Below are 18,402 nucleotides of genomic sequence, written 5' to 3' on the forward strand. Positions count from 1 at the left end.
TTGTAGAGAGCGACTTTGCCTCTAAACAGAAAAGGAGTAATGAACGGGTTAAAGTGGGATTCAGCAGGTGGGGGAAAATCGGTTGTAGTGGCTCGGCAATGGAAAAAGAATCGCAATTTCTATTCATGCAACCTTTATAGTTAGTCTAGCTTAGTTTGTTTTGCAGCACTTTTCAATACAGATCCAATATGTGATTTTAAAACGTGAGGACTTACATTTCATCTTTAAATTTCCGGTTTATCAAATCCCACTCAGCAGTCCTTACCTTTAAATCGAACCTCTCTCCTTCCTCTGCTCTCCTGTCTTTCTTATCGTTCTCCATCTCTGAGTGAAGTTAGCTCTCTTTCTTTTCTCTCCCTGTGAAAAACAGCAGCTGGACCTTTCGCTAGCAGCACACTGCACACAAAGATTGTGTTTGCTGATGTTTGTTAAGTTGATGGAAACGTTGCATCTGAAATGACCTGCTACTGAAAAACATTGCCCTCTTTATGCTCCTGTCACTCCTCTTTTGTAGTGCTGGCTAGATGCTGAAGTACAGCAACCACCTGTCGTGCTGCACCCCTTCTACGGCACACGAGTTTGCCTTTTTGACTCTTTTTGTGCTAAAGGGAGCAGTTGAAAGAAGAAGTTCATTTTATTTTCAATCTGAGTTTGTTAATGTTTTCAGAAAATAAAATTCTGCTCAGGCTGCCACACTGAAAGATTCATGCAAGTAAAACTAACAACTTGGAAACACTGACAGCCTTAACTGTGTTTTAAAGTATTCATGTCTAAATGGATCCCTGTGTTCAAACATGTTAGCAACTCTTTCCCAGATCTTAGTGGTGGAGAACTATAGCTAGTTCTGGCTTATTTGGTGTTTCACTTATTGTACTAAAAACTGTGTTTAAACTATTAAATTAAACTCTGTACACACATTCTAGGGAGTTTGGGGTAAGACCATCTATGAATGTTGTTATAATTACAAGAAATTAAAAACATTGAATTCAATGTTAAAATATAAAATAATAATGTTTTTAGCTGGATTGAGAGAAGTTGTGATGGAAAGTACAAGAAGTTTGTGCATATGTAAGTGTGTATGTATGTACTGGACCATCTGTTTGACAATCTTTGTTGATGTGCATATTTTGCACACTGCCTGTGAGAAGCTGGGGACATTTCTGCTCAAAAACAACGTTCAGCTGCTCACTGTTTTAGTTCAAGAGCCCGCGCTATCTCTGACATCTCCGCTGATCACTCTGCATCCTTCACACATAACTGTTTATGTACAGAAACATGCCCTCCACCCTTTGGAAACGTGACTACAGAGCTGATAAAAGCAGTATAAAAACATTTGACATTGAAAAGACATCCACAAGGACCACATTTGGACTATAAATAGCCTGTACACAGAGGTCCTATGGATGTCAGCATTAGACGTTCCGTAGACACACCGTTTGGCGTTTCAGTGAATCAAAATTGTACGTCCAAAAATGAAATATTTTTATTTATATATGTCACCATGCACAGTAGATCCTAACAAATGACTGTAGAAAAAGGCTTCAGTGTGAATAATATCAAGCTTCACCATTCTTTTATATGATTATGGTTCACACACATTAATCAGTTAACTATCAATAAATGTATGAAAATATGACCATTGTGTTTTATTATTTGTTAATCATTGAAGTTGTAAATGGGTTTATGATACAGTATCGATTAAAAATGAGAAAAAAACATGAATCACATGCATTAAATAGAATTTGTATAAACGGATCAAAAGGCACAGAATACAGGATCATAATAAGCACCAAGAAAGTAAACATAACACTGTAACCAACAGGCTAAATAACAATAAAGAATAAAAGACCAAGATACAAGGTTATAAAAAAACACAAACTAGAAAACCCCTCATCATCCCCAAATCTCAAAACCCTGGGTCCAAGGCCAAGGGACCATGAGAGAACACTGCAGGTGTACTCTTTGTACCAACTGTACATTACTATTTGTGTGTTGGTTGGTTGCCTCAAAACAGCTCAGTATTTTGTAAGCATTGCTGAAACTCTCCTTTTTAACCATTACTTATCATGATATTAACCTACAATAATATATGTACGGCTCGCATTTTTCAAATGTATGCAGCAAGCAGGTGAATTCTGTACATGTGAATTAAATAAGAATAGACAATCTGACTATTTTACAGAATAGACAATATAAACATATTTAAAATTAAAGGAATTTGAATTGGGTGTTGGCCCGGATGGCTTGGGGATTTTAGCTCCTCTTGAGTCTCTCTGTCCTTGCCCTGATGAATCGGAACCTTCTACCAGATTGCAGAAGTTGGAACAGTTTGCGGCCAGGATGGGACGGGTCCTTCAGTATCTGCGCTGCTCTAGTCCGGCATCTCCTTGTGTCTCAGCAAAAGTAACTATAATTACTAAAATACCTCAAAATTATTCTATTTTCCTTATGCTAAGTGTGTCACATACTTACTGAGAAATATCTGTTCTTATGGAAACACCTCAACAAGCCTATGATAATTAGCCTACAAATCCTGACATGCACTCAACCCCTCCCACTCCCAGTCTAACAGGTTTGCTGTATGTGTTGTACAAATGGGAGGAACCAGAAGATACCTGAGATCTTGACCTAAATGTAACAGCCCTACTTTACGTCGACACTGTAAGTTCATTTCCTTACAATCCTCTGATAGTTGTTTTTTAGGGGAGGGTATTTTTATAGCCTTTATTGAGAAAAGACAGAAAACTGGGAGAGAGAAAGCAGGGGGCAGACACGCAGTAAAAGCCCTTGGGGAGGATTTGTTTCCGGGCAATAGCATGTGGGTCACATGCTCAGTCAGATCGGCTGTACCGGTGCCCATAACAAGAGTTTCTTATATATATATATATATATATATAACAGTACTGTAAAATAATCTCTGCTTGCTTAACAAAAGCACTGATCCCACAGGGAGTGTTGGGTTGTAATTTGATCCCATTTGAAATCCTTGGGTTGGATTATGTTTGATTGCCTTGTTCAACAAGGAAGTGGCATGGCAACCTTTGTCTAAGATATCTTTATTAAGAATATGCTTTAGTATCTTAGGATGAGATTAAGAACAAGTGTAAATTGTATCCAAATACAAATGCACTATATTATATTGTAATATAACATTACGTGGGCTGCTGCCCTCACGATCCAGCCCATATAAGCAGAAGAAGATGGATGGATAATATTACGTTTATTATTTGCGTCCAAATCTGTTGCTGTCTATTCCAATTTGATTTGTTTTCACAGACTTTTGTTTAGGTTTTTGAGACCATTTCACAAACTGCTGTTAAAATAAAACAAACCGAGATGCTTTTCGTAAGTTTAAAGCAGCAGCAACAGAGTGGCAAACTGATAAAAAGTGCGACAACCTGAGCCCTTGACAGGGGTGGGCTTATAATCGGAACAACAGACACACATCTTCAACACTGTAAGTACATTTCTTTACAATCCTCCAGTTATACTTAAACTTTATTGTGAAATAAATATTCTGCCTGCTTTTGAAATTCACCCAGGTAGGTGCTTTGTTGACATTTGCCCAGAGTATCTTTTTGTTAGCCATAAATTCAACTGGTCAGATTTACTCAAGAAAAGAGCTTTACTATTCCTTTTTAGCCTCCTTTACTACAGGAAACAGCCAGTGCATGAACTATAGGCTAATCCATTTCCAGTTGTTTGATTTGTCTAACTAGAATGGCAACAGTAAGGAGAATTTCCTACTTTCATTGTTTAACACATTTCCGCAATTAATGATTAGCTAATATATCATGACTGAGCACGGCAACTGGAGTTATGAGTGCTACAGGTACATATAGGCTGTGTAATGACTCATAGTCTATATATTTGGCTCAAAGAAAGAGTTTATTTACCTTGAACATGGACTTGTAACACTGGCTTTGTTGACAGTAGAAAAATATCCAACGTACACATTCCATGTAAAGTCATAATAAACTGGTCTGCATAAGTGAAATTATAGAAATCTTTTTGGTAGATTAACCATAAAAATAGCAAATAAATAATTGAATACAGTTATATACAGTGTTGGGACGAATACTTTTAAAATGTTTTCCACTACAGATTACAGAATACATGCCCCAAATGTATTTTGTAACGTGTTCCGTTACGTTACTCAATGAGAGTAACGTATTCTGAATACTTTGGATTATGTAATATATTATCATGCTGTTTACAACTACATGAAGGTACTATTGCTGTGTGATTTATTACTATTACTGAAGGCTATTCGCCATACCAATACCAACTAGATTTTTAAATCTTAATATGAAATGAGTAACAGTAGGTGGACATTAGGTAAGGCTGCACTTTTAGCAGCGATCTCAGATAGAAAGCTATTCCACGTGTATGTAAAACAGGTCCACAGCTCCAAACCGTAGTAAAGGGACCTCTGGCTAATACGTCGGGTTCTGTGTCGGGCTTGTAGCCAAAAACTAGTTTTACTTTGTTGTCTAGGTCAACTTTGCTAGCAAGAGACAGAGAGAGGCGTTGAAAGGCTGCTCCAACGGAACTTATTGTTGCTCCGAAAAAAACATGCAAAATATTTCTTCATGTCATCATGCACCGCGATATTGAGACACAGGCATTAGAGCCTCTTAATGCGCGTTTTGTTTGGGTTTCCACCGGCATGGAATAACCAGAAATAGAGAGGGCATAGCCTAATATATGTAATCCATTCATTTCAACAAAGTAACTGTATTCTGAATACCACGGTTTTAAACGGTAACTGTAAAGGGAACACATCTACTCATATTTTGTATTTTATACTGGTTATATAGGAGATGAGTGAGTGTACATAGGCCTACACAAATGTTGGGACTTCTCGTTTCAAACAGGATTTTCAAGTTATTACCTTTGCATACACCACAAAAAGTTCATTGTGTTCATCTGGATGTAGCCTTTTTCAGTCATACAAGTGACTGCATGCAGGTTTCCCCAATGTTATAAACAGCACATCTGCATAATTACTGAAACCAGTCTAGCACAGAATGAAAGGTCTAAGACCAGGCAACAAAGGAGTTTGACCCACTTGTTGTGCGTCAGAAACATAATCAAAATATGCTGAGAGCCCTCAGCATAAAGAAGAGAGAAGGATGCTACACCAAGGGTGTGGACAAGTGGGTGAAAAATTGATCACAGCCACAGAAACAACACCATTGCAGATGTGCACCGGTGCTGGGGTGATGAGTCTGATGTGCTAAGGCTGGAAGGAATAACTGACTGAGGGCAGTGAGATAAACTGTGTTATCGGTGCATGTGTGAGTTCAGGGTGGTTATGGCTTTAGGGAAGAAACTGTTTTTGAATCTGTGGGCTTTTGTGCTGATGCACCTGTAGCGCTTCCCTGAGGGAAGCAGGCTGAACATGTTGAAACCAGGCTGGGAACTGTCCTTGATGATTTCGTCTTGATGGATTCTCAATCATCCAGGGAAGTAAATCTCCAAAAAGCTGATTCTGTTCATCTGGACGTAGCGTTTTGTGGCAGAAACATTTCGTCACTCATCCAAGTGACTTCTTCACAGAAGAACAGCACATCAAGAAGGCCATGAGTAAATGTGATTATCCCAGCTGGACGTTTGTCAAAGCTGGAAAGGCACCTAAAGAAAGCTCCAGCCGATCCAGGAGAGAAGGACAACTGCTGCCCAAGCGAAAACCTGTAGTGATCCCATATGTGTCAGGAGTATCGGAGCAGTTGAGACGTATTTTTTCAAAACACCAGGTTTCTGTGGCTTTTAAACCTCAAAACACGCTGCGCCAAAAACTGGTCCACCCCAAGGATCGGGTCCCCCGACACAAACACAGTAACATAGTGTACGCTGTTAAGTGCCAGGAGGATTGCCAGGATTTATACATCAGGGAAACCAAACAACCTCTGGCGAAGCGGATGGCACAACACAGAAGAGCCACCTCGTCAGGCCAGGACTCTGCAGTCTATTTACACCTACAGGCCAGTGGACACTCTTTCAGTGATGAGGATGCAACATCCTGGACAGGGAGGAACGCTGGTTTGAGCGTGGAGTCAAGGAGGCCATTTACGTGAAAAGGGAAAGACCATCTCTGAATTGAGGAGGGGATCCAATGGTACATCTTTCACCATCTTACAATGCTGTGATTGCAGCCATTCCTCAACTCTCTGTGAATGGTACTCGTGGCCATTGATCAGTGGTCTTTGATCAGTGGGTTTTGGTTGGGTTGGGCTGGTTTCAGTCATTATGAAAATGTACTGTTTATAAGATTGGGGAAACATGCAGTCAGCTGAGACTGAAGAAGTCACTTGGATGAGTGACGAAACGTTTCTCCCAGAAAACGCTACGTCCAGATGAACAGAATCAACTTTTTGGAGATGTCCTTGATTATGTTTGCTGCTCTGCTGAGGCAGCGGGAGGAATAAATGTCCATTAGGGAGGGTTCAGGGAGTTCAGCTTGTACTTCCTGAGGACTCTCAGGAAGTGCAGCCACTGTTGGGCCTTCTTGACGACCGCTGAGATGTTGTCTGTCCAGGAGATGTCAGCAGAGATGCGGACACCAAGGAACCGGAAGGCGTGGACCCTCTCCACACACTCCCTGTTGATGTAAAGGGGGACTACGTTAGTGCCGTGTCTCCTGGAGTCGACAATGAGTTCTTTGGTTTTCTTAGTGTTCAGTGCCAGGTTGTTTTCTGAACACCATGCTGCCAACTTCAAGACTTCCTCTCTGTAGTCTGCCTCATCTCCCTTTGAGATGAATCTGACTACCGTGGTGTCATCAGAAAACTTGATGATGAGATTGTTGTTGTGGGTCATACTGCAGTTGTGGGTGTAGAGAGAATACAGGAGGGGGCTCAGCAAACAGCCCTGTGGGGAGCCGGTGCTCAGTGTGCGAATGGAGGAGAGATGAGGGCCGAGTCTTACAGTCTGGGGCCAGTTTGTGAGAACATCCATCTCTTAACCCAGTTAATGTGGGGGTTGTGTATTTCCAGCCAAGGAAACCCTGGAATTAAAGGAGTATAAGATGCAATGAATAGGTAAAAGGTTGCCTGCTTGTGATGTTTATCTGAAACTATTAAATGCACTGGCTAGGTCTGATGAGTTACAGTGGCTATTACCTGACCATTTTAAGCTCAAGCTGACAAAGAGTACTAGAAGCTAGGAAGGGAAACCTAGTTGCTTGGCAAAATTGCTATCCTGCAAGCTTTGCTCCTCCCCTGAATCTACTAATACTTGAAAAGGAAAGGAACTTTAATAATCACAAAATTTCACAGGAAGGATTAAACAAGGTAAGCCAGCCAGTCATGGCTGGCTTACAAGCATCCTCGTAGCTACCGATGGGCCTGATCTTCTGGCCTCACAGGACAGGTGGCCAGGTAGTGTTTTGTATGAACAAATAGCAACTGGTACGGATAGCAGGTAAGCCTCTGCCCATTTTAAAGACTTAACTTGTAAATAACCAGTCACAAAGGATACCTTAGCATCATATGGGAATGAGCAAGAGGAGCGAGAAAAAGTGATTGCACTGGAGCAGAAATCCTCGAAAATTCAATGAACTTGGTTACATGGTCTAGCCGCAGAGTTCTGAGAACACGCTGGTTACCAAGGAACTGTAGGGTGTCCGTGACTGAGGAGACAGACAAGTCAGAGGAGTGGAGAAAACAGCGCAGTGATGGGCAGATCTGTGAAAGAAGGCAGTTAGGACAGGAAATAAGATTACGATGATGATGATAATGAGCCTTTATTTTTCACTTTGAGTTGCCTGCAGCAAAATTGGACCCCTTCCAACCATACATAAATTGCACAAACATCACATTGGGGAGACAGGTCAGAACAAGTAGCTTAAAGAAAAACAGTGAAATGTACAACACAATAGGTGAGTCAAGGAATAAAAAAAGAGAACTCTACTCCTGCTAGGGGATCAGTATGAGAAAAGAAAAGAAAAACTCCTCAGCACATAAGGCACATGAATCTTTCACACTGTAACACCATGAAAACACACAACAAGCAACAGGCGTGGTTGCTCTCTTTAATCTTCGATAAGCTGAGACAGCTCCGATCAGCAAGAACCCTGTTATCGTGGTTCAGAATAGTTATAAATCTTCTATGTCCTCAATCGACAGTCCCACCAGGCACACAGCGTGCCAATGCTGCCATCCATCCATGGCGTATCCGACAGGAAACGTTCCTCCAGGACAATTGGGCTCTCCCGAACCCAGGCTTCTCGTTTAGAAAAGGGCGTCAATTGCATTTAGGGACTAGTTGATCAAATTCATATTCTTTAGGTTTTAGAGAACAAGACTGAGAGACTCTCTTAGTGTTAAAGTTACACAAGACTAGACAAAGACATGAGAAGCCAAGCAGGAAAGATAAGGGAAAGGGAGAGGGAAAAGATGCGACCACCTCCGTCAAGAGTAAAGGAAGAATTAGCAGAATGTGCTAGTCAGTGTGTTCATAAAGTGGCAGTGACAGTGCCTTACTTGGAATCCAGGAAAGCTGGGACAGTGGACATGTAACGGATGAGGCCAAGATTTGTGGGAAACTGATGAAAGGTGGACAGGCAAGCAGGTGAGGAAAGGCTCTGTGAGAGCAGCAGCAGTGGCGAATAGATGGTAATGATCCATGGCAGCAGGCATCCAGCTGGAGGTAGATCTTAGTCAAAGAGACAAAATCCGAGGTGGGAAGACACCAGAAACAAGGAAATATCTGTTAACATGGCAGTATTGTTTTCCTAGAAGGTATCCTAGCTGGTGTGGTCCGGTTACCGCACTGACAAGCTTATAATCTGGCAAACACTGTATGGCCTCACCGGTCCCTTTCAGTAACAGTTGATTGTGTTAGACAGTTTGGAGTTGATCTGAGGCAGGGAGAGAACTTCCAGCTCCACCCGGATACGGCGGAAAGTAACAGCTGTTCCTCAAAAAACACACCATTGACTCGTGAATCCAGATCTCCAATGACCTGGGGAAGCCAAACAACCTCTGGCTAAGCAGATGAGACAACACAGAAGAGCTAACTCGTCAGGCTAGGACCTGCAGTCTCTTTCAAGGATGAGGAAGTACACATCCTGGACAAAGAGGAACACCGGTCTGAGCGAGGAGGATGTTTATGTGAAAAGGGAAGGACCATTTATCAATAGTCTTTAATCAATGGTCACTGATCAGTGGTTGTTGACCAATGGTCATGACAATTTGCATATTAATGATGAAAAAAACTGACCTCACAGCTCACTGTTTGTCAGTGGTGCTAGTAAAACTTAAAATTGCAATAAAATCTTTAGGAATAACAGCCTATCATAACTTTGGAGTGATGACTTTAAGTAAACAAGCAGCACTCCACTAACATCAGGGTTGACACATACAACATATCTGCAATGTGTGAAAATAAATTTGGCTAACGTTAGTGCTTTATCTCTTTCACAGGTTTCACTGGAGCAAAGAAATGAATATTATTACTCAGGTCAAACTGACAACAGGCCCAACTGTCTCTCAGCCAACAGAAACACATCCTATAATCCAGTCCATAACTAACAATGACCTGAAGAAGGTCAAGAAATTGCTGAAGGACAATAATGTTAACGGAGTTTACCCCTGTAGAGAGTGGGCTGATTATATAACCCCACTGATTGCTGCTGTTGCAAATCACAATAAAGAAATATGTTCTTACCTTTTGCATCAGGGTGCAGACCCAAATATGCCTTCTCAACATCTCTGGACACCTTTGCATTATGTCTCATATTCCAAAGCACCTCTTTACTTTGTGGATCTGTTGCTTGAGGCAAAAGCTAATCCAGATGGATGGAGTCCTCCTCCAGTGCAACAGTTACTCACACCACTGCAAGTTGCAGCCATTACAGACAGGGAGGATATCATGAAAAGGCTCATCTCTGCTGGTGCAGTGGTGACACTGCCGCCCATGAATGATCCTCAATGGGTTACTAACAGTAAAAAAATATCTCAGATGATTAATCACCTTGCATCAAATGGAGATAGAGTGTGTTCCCAAATCAGACATTTTTTGGATATGGAAATTGCTGTTTTTGAAAAAACACCTGAAGATGTGTTCAGAAATTTTAACAGTCACATGCTGTTAGAGGATCCTAGGTCTCATTTGACCATGATTGAAATCCTCTTTACTCGTACTGGGAGGTGGAAAGATAAATATAGTCAGGCGTGTATTAAATGGCTAAAGGAAACTGAAAATGTGAATACTTACATAGAAGGTGCAGCCAGTCGCTTTCCAAATATCCCTAGGACAGATATAGGGGCAGCAGTTGAAAGTTTGAATGCAGTTTTCTGCACAATGGATGAAATAACAAATGAGCATGCAGTAGCTATAATTCCACGACTACTGAAACTGCTTTGCTTAAAAGAGAGACCTGACATCTGTGCATCAGTGCTACAAACACTGTATGTGATAACACAGAAAGCAAGAGGCACAAAGGACTGGCACTTAAACTTTTTAGAGAACTTATGCAGAACAGTTTCCCTTTTCGTTAATGAGCAACACTCCACTGAGATCAGGGTCTGCACGTATGGTATATTTGGAAACCTGCTGTCAGTTGAACAGGCAGCTAATATTTTTACATCAGTGGGCATAAACTCCTTACCTGAGGACATACTGACATCAGCTGACATGAAAATGAATGAAAAGCTGAAAGAAGTGCTGAGAAGTCTGAAAAATTATCTGAGCAAACCAAACTCAGAATGTGAGGGAAATGCAGCATCGTCTGTATCCAAGAAGAAGAAGAAAAAGAAGAAGAAAAAGACAGCAAAGCAAGAAAACCCAAATGATGAAGTTTCGACAGCAGCAACTGATCCAATAACTAAAGTTCCTGTTTTAGAATCAACTTCAAATGTAAAGCCTTTTGACTACAACACCAATGAAAAATCAGAAAAACTAAACTGGCTTCCAGTCAGCAAGAGGTGGAAGGACAAACTGGAGAAAATTGTTGACTCAGATGACAGTAAAATATCCAGAATCAGAAGCATTATTTATGTGAATGATGCAGACTTCAGAATAGCGAAGGGAAGCGATGGTACTGAAGTCTTCTTAGGGCTGAGAGAGGACGGCACAGAAGTTGCCATTAAGAGAATGTCTAAAAGCAACTATGACGAGCTGAAGAACGAAGAAGTAATTCTACGACATCCAGAACTCGATCATCCTTATATTGTACGATATGTTGATGCTACAGAGGACGAGAACTTTGGATATCTTTGTCTGCAACTTTGTGAATACACCCTGGAAGAATATATCAAGAATGATGACCATGACTCACTGATGTTAAAGAAACTTGTCAAACAAATTCTTGAAAGTCTAAAGGTGCTTCACTGTGGAAATCCTAAAATTCTCCATCGAGATCTCAAACCCCAGAACGTTCTGATTGGTAAGACACGTTTAAAATTCAGGGAAATAACAACATTTTAATCAATATTTTAGGGCTGCCACGATTAGTCGACTATCAAAATCGTCAACGACTAATTTTATAGTATAAGTCACTTAGATAACTTAAAAATGCAATTTTTTGGCTTCTTTTTTAGTATTTTATTTGTTCCTGAGTAAATCGGTTTGGCTGAGATTAAAGTTATAGCTTTTACACAGCTGAATAAACATCAAGCAAACAACTGATTATCAGAAGTGTGAGATGCTTGAGAATATACTTCGGTGTCCTGTTTTATTTTAGATAGCAAGGAGTTTATTAAACTTCACTGAGACAATCTGAGACAATCTGCAAATTTCATTAAAATTTAATAAACTATCATCTTGTCTTTATTTTTAGTTAGCACATACCTTAAACACTTAAAGCTGTAAGCTAATGATAGTTATATAAGAGCAGATGCTGCTGGTGCAATAAACTGTACGTTTTACGTCCAATGGATGCATGATCTGATTAGTCAACTAATCGCAAAAATAATCGGTGACTAGTCGACTATCAAAATAATCGTTTGTGGCAGCCCTACAATATTTACCAGGAAGGATTTTATTTCACATGATTCTTCCTGCAGATGTTACTGGGAGGGCAAGATTAGCTGATTTTGGCATAAGCAGACGCTTACTCAAAGGCCAAACAACTTTACGTACACGCAGTGCAGGAACCAAATGCTGGATGGCCCGAGAGACTTTAGCAGAAGAATCTGTGATATCATACAAGTCAAGCACAGACATCCAGGTAAAGTCTGAACACAAACTTAATTAACTGAAAAACAACTTGGTAAACATACCTAAACTGATAATATGTGTTATTATTAAGGTGGCAGGCATGCTGGTCTATTATATCCTCTCTGGAGGCCACCATCCATTTGGGAAATCCTTTGAATGCGAGTCCAACATTTACTATGGGAAGTACAGTTTGGATCACATTCAAGATGTGGTGGCAAAGGATCTCATCGAGTGGATGATCAACAAAGACCCAAAGGACAGACCCAAAGTAGAAGAATGCTTAAACCATCCCTTCTTCTGGACTTCTGAAAAGTGAGGGAATTATTGACAATTAATAAAAAACCTTTTTTATGATTCTTGGTTTCTGCTTGTCAAAGAGGGATACAGATGTTCATGTTAGAACAAACTGATCATCCCGGATCAACCTAGTTAAGCATTAATGCTACAATGTTCTGCTAATTCTAAATCCTTTTATTACATACTTCTCCTGCTTTTTTGTATTTATTTATTATTGTTTATATTTATTTTTAATAATTTCCTTTCCAGGAAAACTGAATACTTGAGAAAGATTGGTAACAGAGACGATGTCGCAAACTATAGAAAGGCTGAACAGGAGCTGATTGATTCTCTAGAAAAATGTGCTGTGGACGGATCCTTTAAGCAGTGGAAGAATAAGGTGACTGTAACATCAAATATCAAATGTCTATATTCCTAAAATCCGCTTCATAACCAATGTTTTTGTTGTTGCAGTTTCCACAAGAGCTGGTTCAGAAATTGGAAGGTAAAAAGCCCTACACTGAAAACACGTTGGGATTACTGCGCTTCATACGCAATCTCCATGAGCATTAGTAAGTTAAACTAAATGACTAGTGACTCTATCTGTCTGTCTGTCTGTCTGTCTGTCTAGAACTTTGCATGTCTTATCTACCATACAGTAATAAAACCTTCCTTGTTCACAGTGCCAAGGAAGCAGCTCAAAATGATGTTCTGGCATTGTTTCCTGATCTCTTTGGGAGTATTCACACATTTGCAAAAAACCAAGGCTGGAATTTAGAGACACCATTAAAGGAAATGTTTCAAAGAGAAGACAGCGAGGATATTAGCACAGTTTTGATGATGCCATCTAAAAGCACGGAGGAGTCCCTGGGTGTCCCAGTTCAAGAGTCTCAACCTAGTGAAGTCAAAGTTGTCAGCAGCCATAAAAAATAAAATAATAACTGCCAGTAGTAGCAGAGATGTCATGTCGGTGTGCCTCCTGCTGCTCTGTTAGTTCTTAAGGCATCATGACAGAAGACACTGATCTGCTGTGGTGATCCACATGTTTGCACATAGTTGCTGTTCCTCACACAGCTCTACATTTCACCAGCACTAATAATGCACCAACTTGAAGTTAGATTTGTGCCTTCATGGATTGTCAATGGATTTTAGACACAGTGTATGATTTATACTGTCTTGTGTGAAACAAGTGCCTGATGTTTTAAAAAAAAGTAGTTATTGATTTTTAAAAGCATGAAAGAAATAGATTAGAATTACAATTGTCTGAGTCTCTTTATTTTAATTTTGTTTTTGTGAGGTTGTGTACTGTACTTACACACAGTTATGCTACTTTTGTTATTCTGTTATCTTTTAGGTTGTAGTTTCTAATTCATTCATACATTCATTAAGAAACACAAGAAGAAACAATGAGGTGTACTTAAAGAGTGGAACTTGGTAAGATCGGTAGCAAACAGAGGTCTAGGTCTAGAAAAAATACCATTATATTTTTATTCAGTTAATCTTTATTGTAATGTTAATGTAGCCAGGTGGAAGGTCGATATTATGGGACATGCCACTGGATGGCGCTGTTTCTTTTGGGGTAATGCACTGTATGTATTTGAGTTCACACTTGTATTATACTATCTCTGTGGGTAAGAGGGAAAATATACCTTGTTAACGGTTTAATCTTGGCTCTGTATCTTAGCAGGAGAAGCCACTACAGTTATTTTTGCACTGCTAAGTTTGTTTTATTTCTGTATGCGTTTATATCAGACACAAAATGACGCTAGACGTCCTTGAGATCCAGATGCTGATAAAGTTGGGGAAATAACCTGCAGGAGCAGTGGGTTACCAGTGCACAAAGCTGTTACTGGATAAGAACTGTCTGTAACAATTTTATTTCATTTCATTTTTTTATTTTCTTGTAAGCGCTTACTTTATCATTCAGATTAAAAGAACCCCAAAGATAATCTGTGTTCTGGGCTGGTTAATTTAGCCAGGCTACATTAAATTATGTGTGTGTGTGGTTTTTTTTGGGGGGGGGGAGGGTTGAGGAACAGATATAGAGACATTTTTGATTTCTTCCACAAATACAAAGGTAAAACAGGAGCAGCAGTTTACACTGTTATAGTTTTAAATACTTCCATTTATGATCGCAGCCTTTCACACATTATAAACAGAATAAATACGTTGGACATGCATTTTGCTTTGTGGAAATCACCTCGGGCCTATGACAGATTCGTACAAACATGTATGTCACATAGTAATTGAAAAAATCTTTGTACTTAATAGTAAGAGCCACAAGTGGATTTAGTAAATATTAAGAGTTTAAGATTTTAACCATGCAGAGGTTTATTTTTTCCTAGTGAATGGTACTGCAAATTTGCAAAACATACACATTACACATATTTAAGAAACATGATTTTGTATTTTGTTTCTCATCATGTTTTCTAAAGCAAAATACAAAGTAAACTGTAGATGCTCTTTCAGAACATCCATTGGACCTCTAACAGGATGCCCATAAAGTAGCTGGAATGGTGAAAACCCAGTAGAACTTTGTGGAACCTCTCGGTAGGCAAATAACAAAAATGGGAGCCATTGGTACCAATCTGACCCTGTTTCATTCACAAATTTCCTGAGCATTGATTTTAAGGTCTTGCTAAATCGCTCCACAAGGTCATCGGTCTGTGGGTGATAGGGACTGGTCTTAACACCCTGAATCCCTAACAAACTGTATACTTCTTTGAGCATCTTAGAAGTTGGTCCCCTGATCTGTGATGATTTCTTTTGGGATACTTACTCTGGAAAACAACTGAATCAGGCAGTTAACAATCTGACGAGCCTTTATTTTCTTCAGGGGGAAGGTTTCAGGATATTTTGTGGCATAGTCACAAACTACAAGTATGTACTTAAGACCTGCTTTACCCTGTTCTAATGGGCCAACAATGTCCATGGCAATGCGTGAAAAGGGTGTATCAATGATGGGCATTCTGATAAGCGGAGCTCTATCTGCTTTCCTGCCTGGAGCTGTTAACTGGCACTGTGGGCAAACTTTACAGTATTGTACCGTATCACTGAACTGTTGGGGCCAGTAAAATCTGGGAATCATTCTAGAAAATATTTTAGATTGTCCCAAATGTCTTGCCCAGGGAATGGAATGACTCATTTTCAAAATGGTAGATCTCAAACTCTGGGGGAATCACCAACTGGTCACCAATCTTGCTACGGCGATACAACAAATCTCCCTTAACCACAAATACTTCCTGCCTTCCCTCAACTTTAGTTGACTCTGGAACACATTTAGAGAACAATGGTTTAAGTGTTAGATCCTCTTTCTGAAGCCTAGCAACCTGACTAGCACTGGGGAGAGACTCAGTCTTTAAAAGATCTAAAATGTGTTCAGCTACTCTTGTTCCCTTCACCTTTTCATGTCTTCTCTGTCTCTTGGTTTTTTTTGGTTTAGAACGAGTGCTAGACTTGTCCAATGGCACATCCTCATTTGCAAAAGGTAATTCATCCCAGCCCAAAGCATTAACCTGTTGCTCCTTAACTTTTGACCTTGTGACTGCCAACAAACTTTCAACGGTTTCAGTCTGACAGGAATGCTTGGCTATTAGCTCTGTGAGTACTGGGAGATCACAGCCCAACACCACTTGATAAGGCAAGGTTTGCAGCACTCCCACTGAAAGAGTGTAGCACTGGCCTTCTACTTCAATTGCAACCTCAGCAACTGGATACGATACCTTATCACCATGAATACAGCACATATCCACTATTGCTCCTGAAAAGATCACATCCCTAGGAAGACTGTCTTGTCTAACCAGAGAGCGATTACTTCCTGAATCTAACAGAGCTACACAGGGTTTGTCTTCAACAAATACCCAAATTGATGGCTCATGTTGCTGATATTCAAGTTCATTTTTGTGATTCTCACTGACTTCAGTTTGTCTAACAGAACACATGTAATTTTTACTAACTGACATCTTTGTACACTGAGCTTTAAGATGACCTATTTGACCACACAAATAACATGCTTCATGGGTTTTATTTTTTGTCTCAGATCTGACAGGATCTGAGTTATACCAGTTCTGTCTTGTGTGCTTAACTTTCAAGTCAGTGCCACCACCTAACTTGTTCAATGGCATGTTGGAATTTGACTTAACTGGTGTGAAGTCTTTTGATGGTCGACGAGCTGCTAAGAAAGCTTCAGCCAGTTCTGCTGCTTCCTTGGAAGTCTTTGGGTTACGTTCCTTAATCCACGTCCGAAGATCAGGATTCAGAACCTTGAGAAACTGTTCCATGATGATGGCGTCTCCGATTTGATCCTTTGTCTTTGTTTCAGGATTCATCCACTTGATGTACAACTCCTTTAGGCGGACCTGCAGGATGGATCAGATGAGTTTGCCACCTACCTTGTGTCCTCATACCTGGTGGTAATGGACAGCATGTTGCCTTATCAGCTCTGGGGTCTTTTATTTGATGGTTCCACAGTGCCTCCCTCTGGTCGTGATGAAGTATCACACCCCTCTGCTCTTTCTATTACTGGGAATGTCTAGAAAGCACAAACCTTTAATAATCACAGCTGAGATCATAAACTGTAGTTATCCTTCCTTCCTTTCTTATCCTTCCTTCCTTTCCTTCTTCCTTCCTCTTAAGCACTTAAGGGTTGCTGGAGATGGCTTGAAGACTATCCCAGCTTTCACAAGGTAAAACTCAGGGTACACACTTTACAGTTCACCACTCATGATCACATTCCCAATTGATGATTGTAATTCCCAAAAGAATCAACAATTAACCTAAAAAAGCAAGTTGTTGGACTGTGAGAGGGAGCCGGAGCACCCTCAGAGAACACAACATGCAAACAGCAGCCAGCAGATTCACATGCACGACTTTCTTGCTGTGAGGCAACAGTACCAACCACTGCACCACCGTGCTGACCTTAGAGTGCAGCCATATGGTGGAAAATGTTACTGTGGGTGCGCTAGATTATATTACATACAGAAAAAAGTACTGATTTATTATTTTAGTGGGCAAAAGAATCAAGATTGGATCTAAAGGATGTAAATGGAGAAGCACAGTGCATTTCTACTCAGTCTGAACACTCGACACAGCCTCGTTCACCCAGCTGCACACACATGATTAGGGGAAACTTAACGTTCAGTATCTTCTTTTTTCATCAAAAGACTTTCTCTGTATCCCTGCTCTGTTTGTTTTTGACTTGAAACACTAAATAAAAGTTTTACTACACATCTGTCTCTATTTTTTAATCAGCAGCTGTAATACTAAACTGTCCAAAATTTAAAAGTCTACATTTAGTGGATTTAGAGATATTTATTTCATCACTTTTTGTTAATGATACTTTATAAACCTATTCTGCTGTTTAACAAAGACAGTATCATCATGTTTAAAGCACTTTTAAATCTAACAGCAGCACTCAGTTCTCCTGCACATGTGTGATCTTGGAGTGAACTGAAGGTTCAGATGCATCTCTCAGGTCCTGTGTGGAGACTTTGCTAGACTTTGTCTGTCTGTTAAAGATGTGGTTTTCAGATGCTATTCAGCTGGTGTAGATAGTGGGGGGTTTAGGTCTGAAACATCTTATTTTGTCCTCCATTCATCCAGTTTCATGAGATAACTTTTTGGTACAAAGACTGGACTGAAAAAAGACTGAAAAGAGAAACTTTGAAAGAGTTTTAGAAGCCTGGAGGAAAAGCAGTGCTTGTTTAATCAAATGTAATAATACACATTGTTTAAATGTTTCAAGTAAAGAGATCTCTCTGTGAACCTTTAATTCATCACCCTCTTGTGGCAGCAGCTGGCTACTGTTATTTGCACATATGCATTGTGGTTTTTTATTCCGTTATAATTTAATACAAAACCCTTTAATTAAATTAGTGAGTTGAAGTAATATATGAAATATTATTGTTAGGTAAGTCCCAGAGTTCAGTTTATTGGACATTAGCTACATTTAATAAGAAGATA

General features: G+C 40.0%; 2 protein-coding genes across 3 annotated transcripts in view; both read left to right on the forward strand.

Annotated features, from left to right (window-relative positions):
* Window positions 1-2,418: 2,418 nt before the first annotated feature.
* Window positions 2,419-18,402, forward strand: part of LOC146521770 (uncharacterized) — a 77,034-nt gene continuing 61,050 nt past the window's right edge. Inside the window, exon 1 of the mRNA XM_085154769.1 lies at window positions 2,419-2,661. The gene's annotated coding sequence lies outside the window, so the exon portion shown is untranslated. The remainder of the gene's footprint in view (window positions 2,662-18,402) is intronic.
* On the forward strand, window positions 2,660-14,581 carry LOC146521771 (uncharacterized). Of its 2 annotated transcripts, XR_014873280.1 has the most exons (8): window positions 2,660-3,457; window positions 9,429-11,392; window positions 12,012-12,175; window positions 12,257-12,477; window positions 12,712-12,841; window positions 12,916-13,013; window positions 13,125-14,303; window positions 14,487-14,581. XR_014873280.1 is itself a non-coding variant. In XM_085154772.1 (7 exons), exons 2-7 carry the CDS (start codon window positions 9,448-9,450, stop codon window positions 13,372-13,374), a joined length of 2,808 nt encoding a protein of 935 aa, XP_085010898.1. In that variant the 5' UTR covers window positions 2,660-3,457; window positions 9,429-9,447; the 3' UTR covers window positions 13,375-14,373. The 2 variants fall into 2 exon arrangements, 1 of the variants encoding a protein (XP_085010898.1); XM_085154772.1 differs by lacking the exon at window positions 14,487-14,581 and having other exon boundaries at window positions 13,125-14,373.

The sequence above is a fragment of the Neolamprologus multifasciatus genome, chromosome 3, assembly GCF_963576455.1.
Source record: "Neolamprologus multifasciatus chromosome 3, fNeoMul1.2, whole genome shotgun sequence".
NCBI lineage: Eukaryota > Metazoa > Chordata > Actinopteri > Cichliformes > Cichlidae > Neolamprologus > Neolamprologus multifasciatus.

Coding starts and splice junctions, on each gene's coding strand:
- LOC146521771 (XM_085154772.1), top strand. CDS start 9,448: ATGAATATTATTACTCAGGTCAAACTGACAACAGGCCCAACTGTCTCT. Junction 12,478..12,711: donor TTCTTCTGGACTTCTGAAAA/GTGAGGGAATTA, acceptor TTTCCTTTCCAG/GAAAACTGAATACTTGAGAA. Junction 13,014..13,124: donor CGCAATCTCCATGAGCATTA/GTAAGTTAAACT, acceptor CCTTGTTCACAG/TGCCAAGGAAGCAGCTCAAA.